General features: G+C 51.4%; 1 protein-coding gene across 1 annotated transcript in view; it reads right to left on the bottom strand.

Annotated features, from left to right (window-relative positions):
* Lrp5 (LDL receptor related protein 5) overlaps positions 1 to 15,106 on the bottom strand; it is a 112,500-nt gene that overhangs the window by 77,785 nt on the left and 19,609 nt on the right. Inside the window, exon 2 of the mRNA XM_052762512.1 lies at positions 1,260 to 1,656. Coding sequence (XP_052618472.1) covers positions 1,260 to 1,656 — 397 coding nt within the window. The remainder of the gene's footprint in view (positions 1 to 1,259; positions 1,657 to 15,106) is intronic.

Genomic DNA, 15,106 nt, shown 5'->3' with positions numbered 1-15,106 from the left:
AAGGGAACCTCAGTTGAGAAAAATGCCCCCATTGGCCTATAGGCTGTGGAGCATTTTCTGGATTGCTAATGGTTGGGGGAGGGCCCTACTCACTGGACAGTGCCGCCCTAGGCTTGACGGTCCTGGGTGCTAGAAGAAAGCAAGCTGAACAAGCGATGGGGAGCAAGCCAGTAGGCAGAGTTCCTCCTGCTTCAGTTCCTGACTCTGGGTTCTGGCCTTGAGTTTCTGCCCTCATTTTACTCAGTGATGGGGTGTGATGAGAGCTACAGATAAAATATACTGTTTCACCCCCAAGTTGCTTTTAGTCATAGTGTTTTACCACAGCAATAGAAATCCAAACTAGGGCTGGAGAGATGGCTCAGAGGTTAAGAGCACTGACTGCTCTTCCAGAGGACCTGAGTTCAATTCCCAGCAACCACATGGTGGCTCACAACCATTTGTAATGAGATCTGGTTCCCTCTTCTGGCCTGCAGTCATACATGCTGTATACATAATAAATAAATCTTTAAAAAAAAAAAAAAAAAGAAAGAAATCCAAACTAACGAAGGGCGGTGGTACACGCCTTTAATCCCAGCACTCGAGAGGCAGAGGCAGGTGGATCTCCGTGAGTTTGAGGCCAGCCTGGTCTACAGAGCAAGATCCAGGACAGCCAGGGTACACAGAGAAACCCTGTTTTAAAAAACCAAAAAAAAGGAAGGACAGACGGATGGACGGGAGGGAGGGAGGGAGGAGGGAGGAGGAAGGAAGGAAGGAAGGAAGGAAGGAAGGAAGGAAGGAAGGAAAAATCCATGGTAAGACACATTTTCTCTCATTGGGACCTGGAGTTTGACAATTACACTATGCAGGTGGCCAGCAAGCCTCAAGGAGCCACATGTCTCTGACTCCATAGTGCTGGGATTCTAGACATGTGCTACCACAGTTAACTTTTTCTAGGACTGAAGTCAGGTCCTCATGGTCACAAGGCAAGTACTTTACTAACTGAGGCATCTCCCCCGTTCCTGTGGTTTTTACAGTCTTTATATTCCAGGTTAACCTGGAACTTGTGGCAACCCTCCGACCTCAGCCTCCAGAATGCTAGGATTACAGAGCAATCCACCATACCTGGCTAAACACGGCATGTTTTATAGTCCAGGATCTGGAAGGGAGCCAATTCCTAGCAAGGGGTTGCTCCCCAGGGTATCTCCTCAGGCTGCTACATGGGCTCTAGAAGAAACCCTAGCCCCCATGCCCATCTACAAGACCAGAGAACAGAGATTTACCCGTGTGCAGGATCCAGGGCAATGGCCCTTGGCTGGTCCAGGTCCTGCCAGAAGAGAACCTTGCGGGACGTTCCATTGAGGTTGGCCACCTCGATACGGTTGGTCTCCGAGTCTGTCCAGTACAGCTTCTTGCCAACCCAGTCACAGGCCAGGCCATCAGGTGACACGAGGCCAGAGATGACCACGCTCTGTGCAGCAGCTCCAGTCTGGTTCAGGTAGGTCTGTTTGATGGCCTCCTCGCTCACATCTGTCCAGTACACAGCGCCCTTGGAGAACTGGAAGTCAACCGCGGCCGCATCCTCCAGGCCGCTGGCCACAATGGTGGACTCCAGCTTCACTCCGCCTGCATCCACTAGGCGCACATCCCGGCGGTTGGCAAACAGCAGGAGTGGTGAGGCTGTGGGCAGAGCAGAGGGTCAGGACGGCTGGCGGAGCAGGATGGGAACCAGGGATCATACATGGCCACCTCTGACCCTCCTCTGGTCCCCAGCACCCAACACCCCTTCCTTCCAGTGGTTCAGAGGCTCCCTTGGGGATAGACCAGTGCAGGGAGAGAGGCAGGAAGACTCCCCAGACTCTGGCTCTGCTGCTCTCCCCAAACTGGAAAGACCACTTCCCCCCCACACCCACACACACCTCAACTTGCTCTCAGGAGTTCAGGTGTGCTCTTCAAAGGTGGGGGCCGGGGGGGGGGGATATTTTGTAACCTCCGGGATTTTTTTTTTTTTTCCTCCAACCCTCACTGGGAGCTGAAGCCCAGGAGCCAGGGCTCCCAACTCTGAACCACCAAGGAAACCACACACTTAATTCCTAAGCTTTAAGAGGAACCCACAACACACTCCAAGGAAGCTAGCTTTCCCTGTAGTAGCCCCAGGGGCCCACAGTGAGGCAGGCCACAAAGTGGGTAGCTCCCCACCCTCACCTGGGGGCAGGCTGCTTCTCCTCCCCTCCCCCACCTGGAGAACCCAGGATGACATGAGCTCTGTATCACCACTTGGCTCCACCACCCTCTCCTCTCCCTGAGGCAGAGGCAGCAAAGGAAAGTTCTGGAGAGACTAAAGAATGAGAGAGAAAGAGCCACAGGGGCAGAACCAGAGTGTCTTCCTAGGAAGGCTGGGCAGCAGGGACTGACTGCTCGTGCCAGGGGCCTCTGGGGTCTCCTGTTCCAGCCGGGAAACAGATACTGAGCAAGAATGTAACCAAGAGCTTGCAGTGATGCCAGGTTAACGCTGTGAATGGAGCCAACAGAGTCAGGGACAGGAGGGAGCAGGGAACAGTACAGGCGAAGGCGGCATTCTGTGTGAGGTGGTCGGAGGAGGGAGTCCCTGGGGCAGAAACACACAGTGGTGGCAAGCATGAGGAGAGTGACTGGATGCTGCTCCTGGGTCCGTCTCCGCCAGGTAATTTGCCCCGTGTGCCCAACACCTCTCAATGCACAGCCCCCAACAGATTAGGAGTCCTAGCTGTACCTCCTCCAGGCCCACAGCTGCAGCCTTCATAAAGAAGCATCGACTTGTCCCGAGTCACAGTGAGAGTGATGACCCTGTCAGTCTCCGGCTTGAGCGCTGAAAGGTGACAAGAGGGACTCCCAAGAAAGTTTGAAATTGGAAGGGACAGTGGGCAGCAGGGCAAGGATGGGCAGCTGGGAAGACACACACACACACACGACACACCACAGGCTACACTTCTGAGTCTCTGGCCTGAGGAAGTTGCATGCCAGGAGCCAAGCCCTGTGTCCCAGCTTGCACCACATCTGGGACCCTTGAAAGATCACCAGGGAAAGCTCGTGGAGCATCCTCTAGCAGAGAAAGACGACACTGGGACAGGCCATTTGGACCATGCCATGGCACCTGTTGCATTAAGGACCACAAAACAGATGGCTTAGCAGTTAGGAGCACATGCTACTCCTGCAGAGGACCCAGGTTCGGTTCCTAGCATCCACATAGTAGTTCCCAATGGTCTGTAGCTCCAGCTCCAGGGGACCCAACACCTCTGGTCCCTGTAGGCACCTTCATTCATATGCACATACCCACACATGGACAGACACATGTACACATAATTCTTCTTAAAAACAAAAACAAGATGGATGACTTCTGAGGAATGATGTCCAATGTTAAGCTCTGATCTCCACATGCACATATAACTGCACACATGTGTGCATGTGTGCATTCTCTCTCCCTCCCTCCCTCCCTCCCCCACTCCCTCACATCACCATGAATCCATGTGCCCTGAGGGCACGAGAGAGCGCTAACTGGCGGCAAAGGCTAATAAAGGCTTGGTCAAGTAGAAGAGTCTCTGCCTCAAGAGTGTAAATATGTATTTTCAAGCGTTAACTCTGAATTCCACATCTGTTGCTAGGAGGCTGTTTGTGCAAGTATTACTTTTGAAGCTGAATATGATAAGGCAAGAGGCCAGACCTCTAGGGAGGGGCATCGGTAGGCCCGGAGTTTGCTCCATGCAGGGACCCAGGGTCAGTGGTATCCTCCCTGTGAAATGAGTAGAGTTCAGGCCACCAACACAAGGAGGCTCTCCTGGAAACAGCTTGTGGTAAGGCCACCCCAGGCCAGAGTCAGCTCCACTAGATGTGAGGTCCTGGGTTTAACACTAGCCTGGATCCCAGCTGCGAGATCGGAGCAAGATTTTTTCACCACCTGCTGAGCCTCAGTTTGTGCACGACACACACACACACACACACACACACACACACACACACACACACACGTTTTGACCTGGCATGGTGGCACATGCCCAGGACATGAGACGTAGAAGCAGAAAGCACAGAAGTTCAAGGTCATCCTTAGGTCTGTACCAAGTTCAAGGTCAGTCTGCCTCAAAACAATGCCAGCAAAGGGTTAATGTTTTGAAAAGGCACAGCTGACAGCTGACCAGGCCAAACTCCCTATGACACATGACAGGCTCCCTTGGTCCACCCTATGCCCGCAGCAGTTTAATCTTGTATATACCCCTTCAAAGCAAGAACATGGACATCCCATACCCCCAGAGATTTTCAGCACCCACAACCAGGGAGGGGAGCTGATAGCTCAGAATTATCTCTGACAGGTACATATCTATTGCTTCCAGGACCCCATCAAATCAGAGAAAGACACCAACTCAGGCCCCCTCCTGCCTTGGGCACCAGGCCCTGTGGTCAGTTTATCATCCCTGCCATAGCAGAATTAGGACTGAAAACCCGAGTGCCAACAATCCCATTTTAACCCTGTAAGTAGATCCAGTATTTATATATAGAATTCATAACCAAGGGTTTCCCTTCCATTCCAATAGCCCATGTTTTACACTGTTTACATGGTTACCCCAAACAAGGCCCAATTCCAGGTAATCCAACCCTTTGCTGCCACCCCAAAATAAGGAGCAATCTTGGTCCATGCCTTATTTATAATCACAAACCATTATATGGGCCTCCAATGGCTCGAGGAGAGCATAGGAGCCTGTGCACACATGGTTGATGGGGGGTGGGGAGGAGGTTCTATCACCAACCCAATGGAAAAGGCCAAGCCACAGAAAGAATAAGGATTCACATACAAGAAGACACCAATTTAGTTGGAAAGCATGCACACACATGCACAGTCACACAGTCTCACGCCACCTAAGCAAGGTGCCCCAAGGAGGTGGTACTGGCCATGGGTGCACTCTGCAAGCTTCCTGGTGGAGAGCTGGAATCTCAAAGAAGGAAGAAGGCCGGACGGTGGTGGTGCCTGCCTTTAATCCTGGCACTCAGGAGGCAGAGGCAGGTAGATCAATGAGTTCAAGCCCAGCCTGGTCTACAGAGTGAGTTCCAGGACAGCCAGGATTGCTTCACAGAGAAACCCTGTCGGGGGGGAGGAGGACACAGGAACCAGTGACCACATCCCAGAAAGACATCAAGCTACAGCTATCCCCTCAAATCTATGGATTCTACTAATGGGTTCTGTGGAATGACATTCTGTATGCTGTGAATGTGTGTCGCTCTGATTGGTTGATAAATAAAATGCCGATTTGCCAGTAGCCAGGCAGGAAGTATAGGCGGGTAAGCAGACGAGGAGAATTCGGGGAAGAGGAAGACTGAGTAGGGAGTCACCAGCCAGACACAGAGGAAGCAAGATGACAAGGCAGAACTGAGAAAAGGTACCAAGCCACATGGCTAAACATAGATAAGAATTATGGGTTAATTTAAGTGTAAGAGCTAGTGAGTAATAAGCCTGAGCTAATGGCCATACAGTTCATAATTAATATAAGCCTCTGTGTGTTTATTTGGGTCTGAGTGGCTGCAGACTGGGCAGGACACAGGAAAACTTCCAACTACAAATGGGACACACCTCAGCTCCTCAGCATCTAAGCTTTGAATGTCTACCAGCTTGGGAGTCTCACAGGACCACCTGCACACAATCTTGTATCCCATCCACAGGGCCAGAACTCCACGTGGACCCAGGATTTCTTACTCTAGCTCCATCCACTTTCTTTCATCTGTCTGCCCACCCAATGCTGCCCACACAGCATTCCTACCCCCACCCCCCACTACCCATAGGAATCAACTTGGAGACTTTTTTTTAATGTGTATGGGTACATTGCCTGTGTGTGTGTGGGGTATGTGTGTGTGTGTGTGTGTGTGTGTGTGTGTGTGTGTGTGTGTGTGTGTGTCTGTGTGTGTGTGAATAAAGTGTACTCCTGTAATCCCAGGGAAGTAGAGACAGGAGGATCCCTGGGACTCACTAGCCAACTAGTCTAGCCAAATCAGTAAGTTTCAAGATTCATGAGAGACCCTGCCTCAAAAAAACAGTGATTAGAGAAGACACTGACCTCTAGAAAACATCAGATCTCCTGGAGCTGGGGTTACAGGTGGTTGTGAGCTGCCTGATGTGGGTGCTAGGAACCAAATTCTGATCCCCTAAAAGAGAGCCAGCAGTGAACTGCTGAAGCATCTCTGCAGCCCAGGTCTTTTTTTTTTTTTCCTAAACAGAACTGGTAGGACAATGCATAGTCTGCAAAACCCCCAGGAATGTCACCATGAACTGTGAACTTTAGACAGACTGGGGTGGTAGGCGCTCTATGCCTCTCAAGCCAGGAAGCTCTATGCCTCTCTAAGAGGCCATGTTCAGCTAAATGATGGGAACCAAAAAGAAAGCTCAAGAGAAGCTATGAGGCCTGGTCCCTCATCTCCAATTGACAGGAATAAAGGTAAGCCACCTTGAGGCACAGAAAATGCTCACTGCTGTGCCACTGACAACATTCTTCTTCTATTTTTTAATAATTTTTTATTTGTTTTATGTACATTGGTGTTTTGCTTACATGTATGTCTGTGTGAGGGCACCAGGTCCCCCAGAACTAGAATAACAGTTGTGAGCTGCCATATGAGTGCTGGGAATTGAGCCCAGGTCCTCTGGAAGAACAGTCAGTGCTCTTAACCACTGAGCCATTTCTCCAGCCCTGACAACATTCTTAGTCAAGGTAAAACAAAGTGCCAACATGCCTTTAATCCCAACACCCGGGGGAGGCAGAGGCAGACAGATCTTCATGAGTTAAAGGCCAGCCTACTCTATATAGTGAGTTCCAAGACAGCCAGGGATATGTAGAGAGACCTTGTCTCAATAATAATAATAATAATAATAATAATAATAATAATAATAATAATAATAACTAATTAAAATAAAAGGATTACCAACACTCAGTGGTCCACAGTTCCCCAAAGCCTTCCCCACCTGCATGTCCCGCCTGAGACCTAGCATACAGCAGGAGCTGGACCACTGCACCTGCCTCCTGGCAAGTAGCACGGCCACTCACACCCAAGCAACTATGACAGCCATGACCTCAGCCACAGAATCTCACTTCTTCCCAGGGGCTCTTTCCCAGTTAAGGCTGCTCTCAGTGACATGATCAATGGAAAGGAGCAGCTTGATGTTTATAAAGCATTAAACCGTAGGTCTCTTATAACCCCTCCTACCCTACCACAGGCCTACCTTTAATGGAGACCTTAGCAAACATGGAGAATAGCCCTCCCCACACCTCCTCCTGAGCTCAACCTATAGCCCTCTCTACCCATCTACCCGTTCCTCTGTCTGTCCATGTATCCATCTCTCCATCCACGCATCCATTTACAGGCCTCTGGACCCACTGAGCCAGGAAACCCCCTCATCTGGCCACAGCCCCCATTCCACACCCACCAGAACAGCCCCAGTCCGTGCCATATTCTATCAGGCCACCTCCGGGCCATTAGCCATTCTCGCCCTAGAGTCCTGACACCTGACCTGGGGGAAATAGACCCTGAGCCACACTCACCTCTTTGGGGTATGCTGAGCCGGTAAGTCCAGCAGGGCCCAAATCACGCTGGCCAAGGCGATCATTTGTGTCAAAACCAAAACAGCCATGGCCAGGCCTGCACATCCAGAAATGTGACCAAACACATTCAGAAAGATGATGTGCCTCCCCACAACAGAGGCTGATGGGACTCTGAAAAGCTTTTATTGTAACAGAGTTGGGGAACCCTCAGGAGCACAAAGAACACAAGAACAGAACCTGCTGTGTTAGCAAGGCAGTGGGAAGAAACTTCCAGAATATCACAAACCCTACCTTGGACTGGCCAGAATGGTGAGCTGGCCACACTTACAGAATGGCTTCTACAGAACAAGGTCACCTCTTCACAGCAGGTCCTCACACCCCAATTCCAACCCTCTCTGTTTCAGGCAACACTGGCTCCCCACAGCTGCCTCTGCACGCAAACACCCTCACTGCAGGCTGGAGCTTGCCCTCTGCCTCTCGCCCAGGCACACCCATTTCTGCTGCCCCTCGGCACCTCATCCCGTCTCTCCAACACCCACACATTCTTACACTCACACACACAACTCACTTTCATTCTCAAACACATATAACCAAAAGCATGCCAGTACACACCCAGACAAGAGCATACACACGCACGCACGCACGCACACACACGCATTCACTGCACCAGAGGAAGCCTTCATTAACTCTGCAAGTTAGGAAAACTTCCCGGGCAGGAACCACATTTCAAAGGTCAGGGAAGCAGGCGAGCAGGAAATATAGGGGGGGCGGGTGGGAGAGACGATGACAGGAAATAAGAAATCACTTGCAAAAGACAAAATGAGTAAGACAAGTCAACAAGATAGCTCAGGAGGCAAAGATGCTTTATGCATAAGCCTGGCAGCCTGAGTTCAATCCCCCAAACTCAAATGAAGGTGAAAGAAGAAATGTACGCCACAAAGTTGTCCTCTTGCCCCCACCCAAGTTGTATCTCTCTCTCACACACACACACACACACACACACACACACACATCTGCACATCTGCACATGCACACAACAGTAATAAATACATTTTTAAAGAGAGAGGCCCAGCAGTTAAAAGCACTGACTGATGCTGGCTCTGACCCCCGGCAACCACCTAGTGGTTTACAACCATCTGTGATTCTAGCCTCAGGGATCCAACACCCTCCTTCTGGCCTCCGGGGGCACCAGGCATGCACATGGTACACAGACATACACGAAGACGAAACATAATATGCATAAAGAAAGTTTTAGAGAGAGAGAACAAGGCTGCTGGGTCGGACACTCTGAAGGATGGGGCTTCCCAGTCTTCACTAAAGAGTGACATGGGCTGGAGGGTCCCCACTGTGCCACAGCAGAGTCAGGGGCTGTGCCTGACATGAGGCCACCAAGGCTCTGAGGCAGACAGGAGGGTGTGTGGCTGCTGCTTGGGGCAAAGCATGGGCTCTGTCACACAAAGGAGCTGGCCTAGGACAATGCTCGGCCACCCCTGAATATCTGAAGACAAGTGAAGTCTCAGGACCAGAAAAAGGCTCACGGCAGGTCTGCCAGGGTAGCTGTTGGAAGCTCACTGGCCTCACACCATGGGAAGCCCCAACTCTGAGGGGTGTTATGGCCCAGTGGCCTAGGCCCCTTCCAGAACTATATGGTCCTCATTCCCACATACCATGTCACTCCTACCAAGGACATTTCCATGGTTGACCATCAGACTGCCATGGGTAGAGGTCCCAGCTACCTGTTCTCAACAGAAGCCAGCCACCCAATACCAGGTCCCTGGACCAACACCCAGAGCAGAACCAGCCCTGGCTGTGGGCTGGTCACCACCTGAGCCCAGCTCAGCCACATGAGGGAAGGTCCAGGCCCCCTTCCACAGGTGAGTGACCACGGTCCATTGCTAAGCAGCTCACCAAGGTCATACCATACATGCTGTCTTTACAGAGGAGGTAGGCCCAGCTACCAACCCCAGGATACATTTTCCACCATGCCTGGTTTATGCAATCCTGGGGACCAATCCCAGGGCTTCATGCACATTAAGCAAACACTCAACTGACATTCTTCGTCCTGTTTTTTTGGTTTTAAACCAGGAAACACATTTTGAAAAGCACTGGCCTAGAGTCAGAAATAAAATAGAGTGAGAAGAGCCAGAAGAGGCTGGGCAGAGGCACATGGAATCCAGAGTGGGGGAGCTGCCCAGCCTGGCTTGTTCCCCTGCCAGAGGCCAGCCTACCTCCCGCTCCTTTCACAGACCAAAGGCCTAATGTGAACCAGCATAGGCTCATCTATGCCCCGCCACAGTGTCCTCCTCACACCCTATAGGCTCCGAGACCAATGACGGTCTTAGCTGGACATCACAGGACTACTGGCAAGTAACTCCCCTATGGTATAGATGACCAGTGGCCACAGATGCTCTGCGACATTGCTTCCCACCCCAACCCACTGTTGAAACAGCATGACCCCAGCCGAGTAGACCCTGCACCCAACAAACCCTGGGACCTCATGGACCCAGCAGAGCTGGCGCATGTGCACTGTCAGTGTCTTCACATGGCCAAGACCTCAGCTAGAAAGGGAACCACCTAGCAGGTGGCACCAGGCCAATGGCCTTTGCAGAGTCCTGGATCCAGCTACTAACACCCCACGGCAGAGGTTTCCAGAAGGGAAGTCCTTTACCATGAAAGTCATTTCCCCTGTTAGTCAGTTTAACTGGGTGACATCCGCATAAAGAACTGTGACAGTTTATGTGCGGGGGTGCTGGGTGGCCCAAGGGAAGGATAGCAGCCACCAGGGCTTCTTTGGGGAACTCTGCTTCTCCTGAACCCTTACCCTCTGACACGAATGTGCACACGTGCATGCACACACAAGCATGCACACACTCCCAAAGCCCCAATTTAGCAACCACATAATGTTACCAGCTCAGGGATACCCAGGACAAATCGTGACATTGATTTATGTCTGCAAATGTGCGTTTTCACTAATTAGAAGGTTTAGGACAGAGTAGAGAAAAATATGTATTTCGGAGTCCCAGTTTGACTTGCCAGAAACCAGCCTATTACTAACATTCTTATTTTCGACAAAATATAGCATTCTGATTACACACCATCTTGGTCCCATGGCTCCCAGCCTGCCAGGCTCCCGGAAGTGGCCCACGACCACGGTAAAGAGCAGGACAACAATCCCAGGATGGAGATGCACTCAGAGCCCCTGGGGACTGAGTGCTTGGACACTCTGATAGAAGCAAGCCCTTCTACAGGGCAGTGGCAGCTTTCACCCAATGCCTCATGGCTTGTTCTACCGGGCACAGGACAACTACTCAAGTTCATGCATATAGGAAGACCAGCCCATCAGACACCTCCCCCAAGAGGGCAACTGCGACATTGCAGCCCCTCTCCGGATCTGTTTCCTATCTGTTCATCATGTCTCCACCAGCAAAGAGCAGATCCTAATCAATAAGGGGCCCCTCTGGCAATTTTGTTTGTGTTGGATTTGGGGTGTGTGTGTGTGTGTGTGTGTGTGTGTACACGTACAGGTGTTTAGGGTGCAAGTATGTCAGTGTACAATGTGCACGCCTGATACCTGCAGAGGCCAGAAGAGGGTTGGGTCCCCAGGACCCGGAGTTAAGGATGACTGTGAGCTGCTGTGTGGGTACTAGGAATGAAACCTGGTCCTAACTACTGACTATCCTCCAGCCTGTTGTTTTGTTCAGACTGGTGTCTGGTATGTAGCCTGGGATGGCCATGAACTCCACCTCCATAAGTGACCATACCCAACTCCTTAAAGCAGTTTCAAAGATCTGGGTGGTGGTGGCACACGGCTTTAGTCCTAGCACTTGGGAGGCAGAGGCAAGCGGATCTCAGAGGCCAGCCTGGTTCACAGAGCGAGTTCCAGGACAACTAGGGCTACACAGAGAAAAACAAGACAAAAAAAACAAAAACAATTTCAAAGAAACCATTTACAATTCAAATAAGCTTCTACTCTTTCTACTTCTTTGGGCCTCAGTTTCCCCATTTCTAACCCAGGGACTGTGATGGTCCCATCCACAAGGCAGTGGCAGCAATAAACCTCAATTGTTTTTATCAGTTGTTTTCTGGGTGTTCTAAAGGAGGATGCATTTATTAACAAAGGAAATCTTCCCTCAGCACACCCAGCATAGGAAGCACACACCCCCACGGATTATTCTGTTCAGACCATTATCTAGGTATCAAAATCAGCTCCCCAGCACAAAGACTGGCCAGGGGGCTCCTAAGGTGCCAAGTTTACCCCTGTGTTTGGCCCCTGACCCTCATTCATCCAAACAGACAAGTGACAAGCTGAGCAGCCAGGGCTGCAACTCAGACATCTGGCCACTGGTGATGCCGGATTTTCCTGGCGGCCACCGGTCCTGCACCTACAGTGACCTGAGCCTGGACTCCTCTTTAGTTGAGGACTAGCACTAGACAGAACTAACGGCTCAGAACTAGAATGCTCGCTCAGTACGGATGAAGCCCTGGGTTCTGTCTCCAGCACTTGGACAGAAAGACATACAGACAGACAAGGGAAAGGCACTGAGGCTCAAGGTAACCAAGACGTCAGAGTCCTAGTGTCCCCAAAAGCAATGCAGATCAAGAATTCGGCATGGATGAACTCGGAGACACAGGACTGGAGCTGCAGTCCAGCTGTGGTGCCTCTGAGCCACACCCTGAGAACCACTGCCAACCCCGCAACCGTCAGTCAGACCTGCCAGCCAGCCCGCTTGGCACTGACGCATTTCCACGGAGGTGGGAGAAGGTGGGATGGCCCAGGCCCTCCCCTGTGGGCCAGAGAGGGAAGCGGTTCCCGTGTAGCCACAAAGATCTCATTGTTCTGTCCTCAGAGAGGAAACTGGAGAACCGATTTCAGAAACAAGCCTACCTTTGTACCGGCTCCCGTTTCCTCTAAGTGCTGCAGAAAGGAGTCATAAAAACCGCCAAATTTATCATCGCTCTCCAAATCTGTTTATTGAGCCAAAGTCACAGGCTTCTGCTTTCAAACAAGCCACAGCTCCTGGAAAAAAAGTGGGAACCCAGGTGCCAAGGCCCAAGGGTCACCGCCCAAAATGGTGACGGTTGCCAACTCAGGATCCAAATAACACCTCTTTCCCCCTTGTGGCCAACAGATAAAAAGATAGAGGGGGAGATACAAGCCACCTCTGGGGTTGCCGAGACGGCAATTAACCCCCAGCCTTCTGGCCTCAGCCAAGCTTATCTGGGCACCAACAGGCTTGGAGGTTTGGAGTCTGAGCTCTGGCTGTCTTGGAGCCTTATGGGGTTGAAGGTCTGGAGGGTGGTGGCGATACAGAAGAGCCCAGGAGCCCTTCCCACAGTGCCTGCTACAGACACCAAGACACATGGACTCTGCAATAGGGACCCAAGGAAGACCAAATTCCCTGTCAAAGACATCCAGAAAGAGGCTCAGCTTGGGTTGTTCTGGGACAGGTCCTGGCTTGGTGACCCCACGGATCACATGCTTGCCCGCCTTCCTAGCCTGCTGGCTGCCAGATGTCACCTAGTCCCCACAGGAGGTGGGGCTGCTGTCACCTGTGCTACAGACAAGAAGACAGAGACCTAATGAAGGCAAGGAACCTCTCCAAGTACCATCTGAGGCAACTCCGCCAAGGGGGCTCAGGCGCCTGGTGGGGGAGGGGGACTGCCTTTCCACAATAGTACACACCTACAATCCCAGCACTACAGAGGCTGAGCCTGGAGGATCATAAGTTCAAGAACAGTCTAGGTAGGCTACATCGTAAGACCCTGCCTCAAAAAAAAGGCGGCAATGGGGGGGGGGTGCTGGAGAGATGGCTCAGAGGTTAAGAGCATCAGCTGCCCTTCCAGAGAACCTGGGTTCAGCCCCTAGAACCCACATGACTGCTCACAACCATCTGTGACTTCATGACCATGTCTTCTGATATCAGAGGACACCAGGTACACATGCACAGCCATACACACAGGCAAAACAATCACACATATCAAATAAAATAACTTTAAAAAAATCGCTGCATTTTCCTCAGTGCCCAGACCTCTTCTGCAAAAGTATCAGAGAGTCCACTGGAGCACCCAGATGGCCCTCATCTTCCCACTACACAGGAGGACCAGCAGACAAGCCTCTCCACAGGTCCTTATGGAGCCCACCTGCCAGACAGAACAGGGCCAGACAGCAGAGCATGGCCAGTTAGCAAAGGTAAGCAACCCTCAGGGTTTGGATCAGGGCTCCAGCCTAGGCAGCTCCCCGACACTGCACCAGGAGGGCCCATGTTCTCCTCAGTCTCAGAACTCACTTCTGCAGGACAGTGTTGTGAATACAGCAAACATGGACACCATACAGCAATGGAGGAACAAGGTCCTGAGCTGGCTAGTTTTATGCCAACTTGACACAAGCTAGAGTTATCTGAAAAGAAGGAACCTCAGTTGAGAAAATGCCTCCATAAGATCTGGCTGTAGGGAGGTTGGAGAGATGGCTCAGCGGTTAAGAGCACTGGCTGCTCTTCCAGAGGTCCCAGCACCCATATGGTGGCTCACAACCATCTATAATGGGATCTGATGCCCACTTCTGACATGCAGGCATACAAGCAAATAGAGCATTCATATACATGAATAAATCTTTTTTAAAAAATATGGCTGTAAGGCATTTTCTTAATTAGTAATTTATAGGGGAGGGCCTAGACCATTGTGCACGGGGCCACCCCTGGGCTAGTGGTGCCATGGGGATCAAGCCAGTAAGCAGCACCCCTCCATGGCCTCTGCATCAGCTCCTACCCCCAGGTTCCTGCCCTGCTTGAGTTCCTGTCCTGACTTCCTTCAGGGAGGAACTACATGTGGAAGAGCAAGCTAAATAAACCCTTTCCTCCCCAACTTGCTTTGGGTGATGGTATTTCATGGGAGCAATAGAAACCCTAACTAGGACAGGCACCGTGCACCACCTCCTCAGTGACCACCCAGGCTTTGTGGGTACCTGAGGGTCTGCAGATAGGAGACAGACATCTCCCATGAAACCAACCTAACGCCTCTGTAATTGGGAGCTTGGGGATAGAGAGGGGAACACCCCAGAGGCTCCACTCCTGCAGGCTCGCCTCTGTTCACAGCCACCAGGCACTACTCGGTGAGCATGAAGCCTCAGGAAAGAAAGACTGTTTCCCTAACAGTCTAGGATTCAAGGTTGAAGTGATTAGCCATAGACTGGATGCCACCTTCCGTCAGTTCTCACTGGATAAATCTGATGTGCGCCTCCGCGAAGCTGCTGCTCTCAAACCTTGTGACAGGTCAGGGACAACAGACAAGATCCAAGTCCTCCACCAGCCGTTCTGCCAGCGCTGACCCTACAGCTGTAGAGACGAGCATAGTCTTGGGGCCATGGCAGAGACCACACCAGTGAGCTGAGCCTCATCTCCAGCCCCAACACCAGCCTTGGGTCTTCTTTTAAGGTAAGGTCCACGTAGCCTACGCTGGCCTCAAATGTACTATGTAGCTGAAGATGACCTTGAACTTCTGATCACACTGCCTCTAGCTCCTGCGTGCTGAAATTACATGTGTGTGCCAACATGCTCACTTGTACCACACCATCTTAATGC

This window comes from Peromyscus californicus, unplaced genomic scaffold (genome assembly GCF_007827085.1).
Source record: "Peromyscus californicus insignis strain IS unplaced genomic scaffold, ASM782708v3 Scaffold_4__1_contigs__length_199733344, whole genome shotgun sequence".
Taxonomy (NCBI): domain Eukaryota; kingdom Metazoa; phylum Chordata; class Mammalia; order Rodentia; family Cricetidae; genus Peromyscus; species Peromyscus californicus.
The sequence above is the reverse complement of the archived record's forward strand: the minus strand, read 5'-3'. Positions and strand labels throughout refer to the sequence as shown.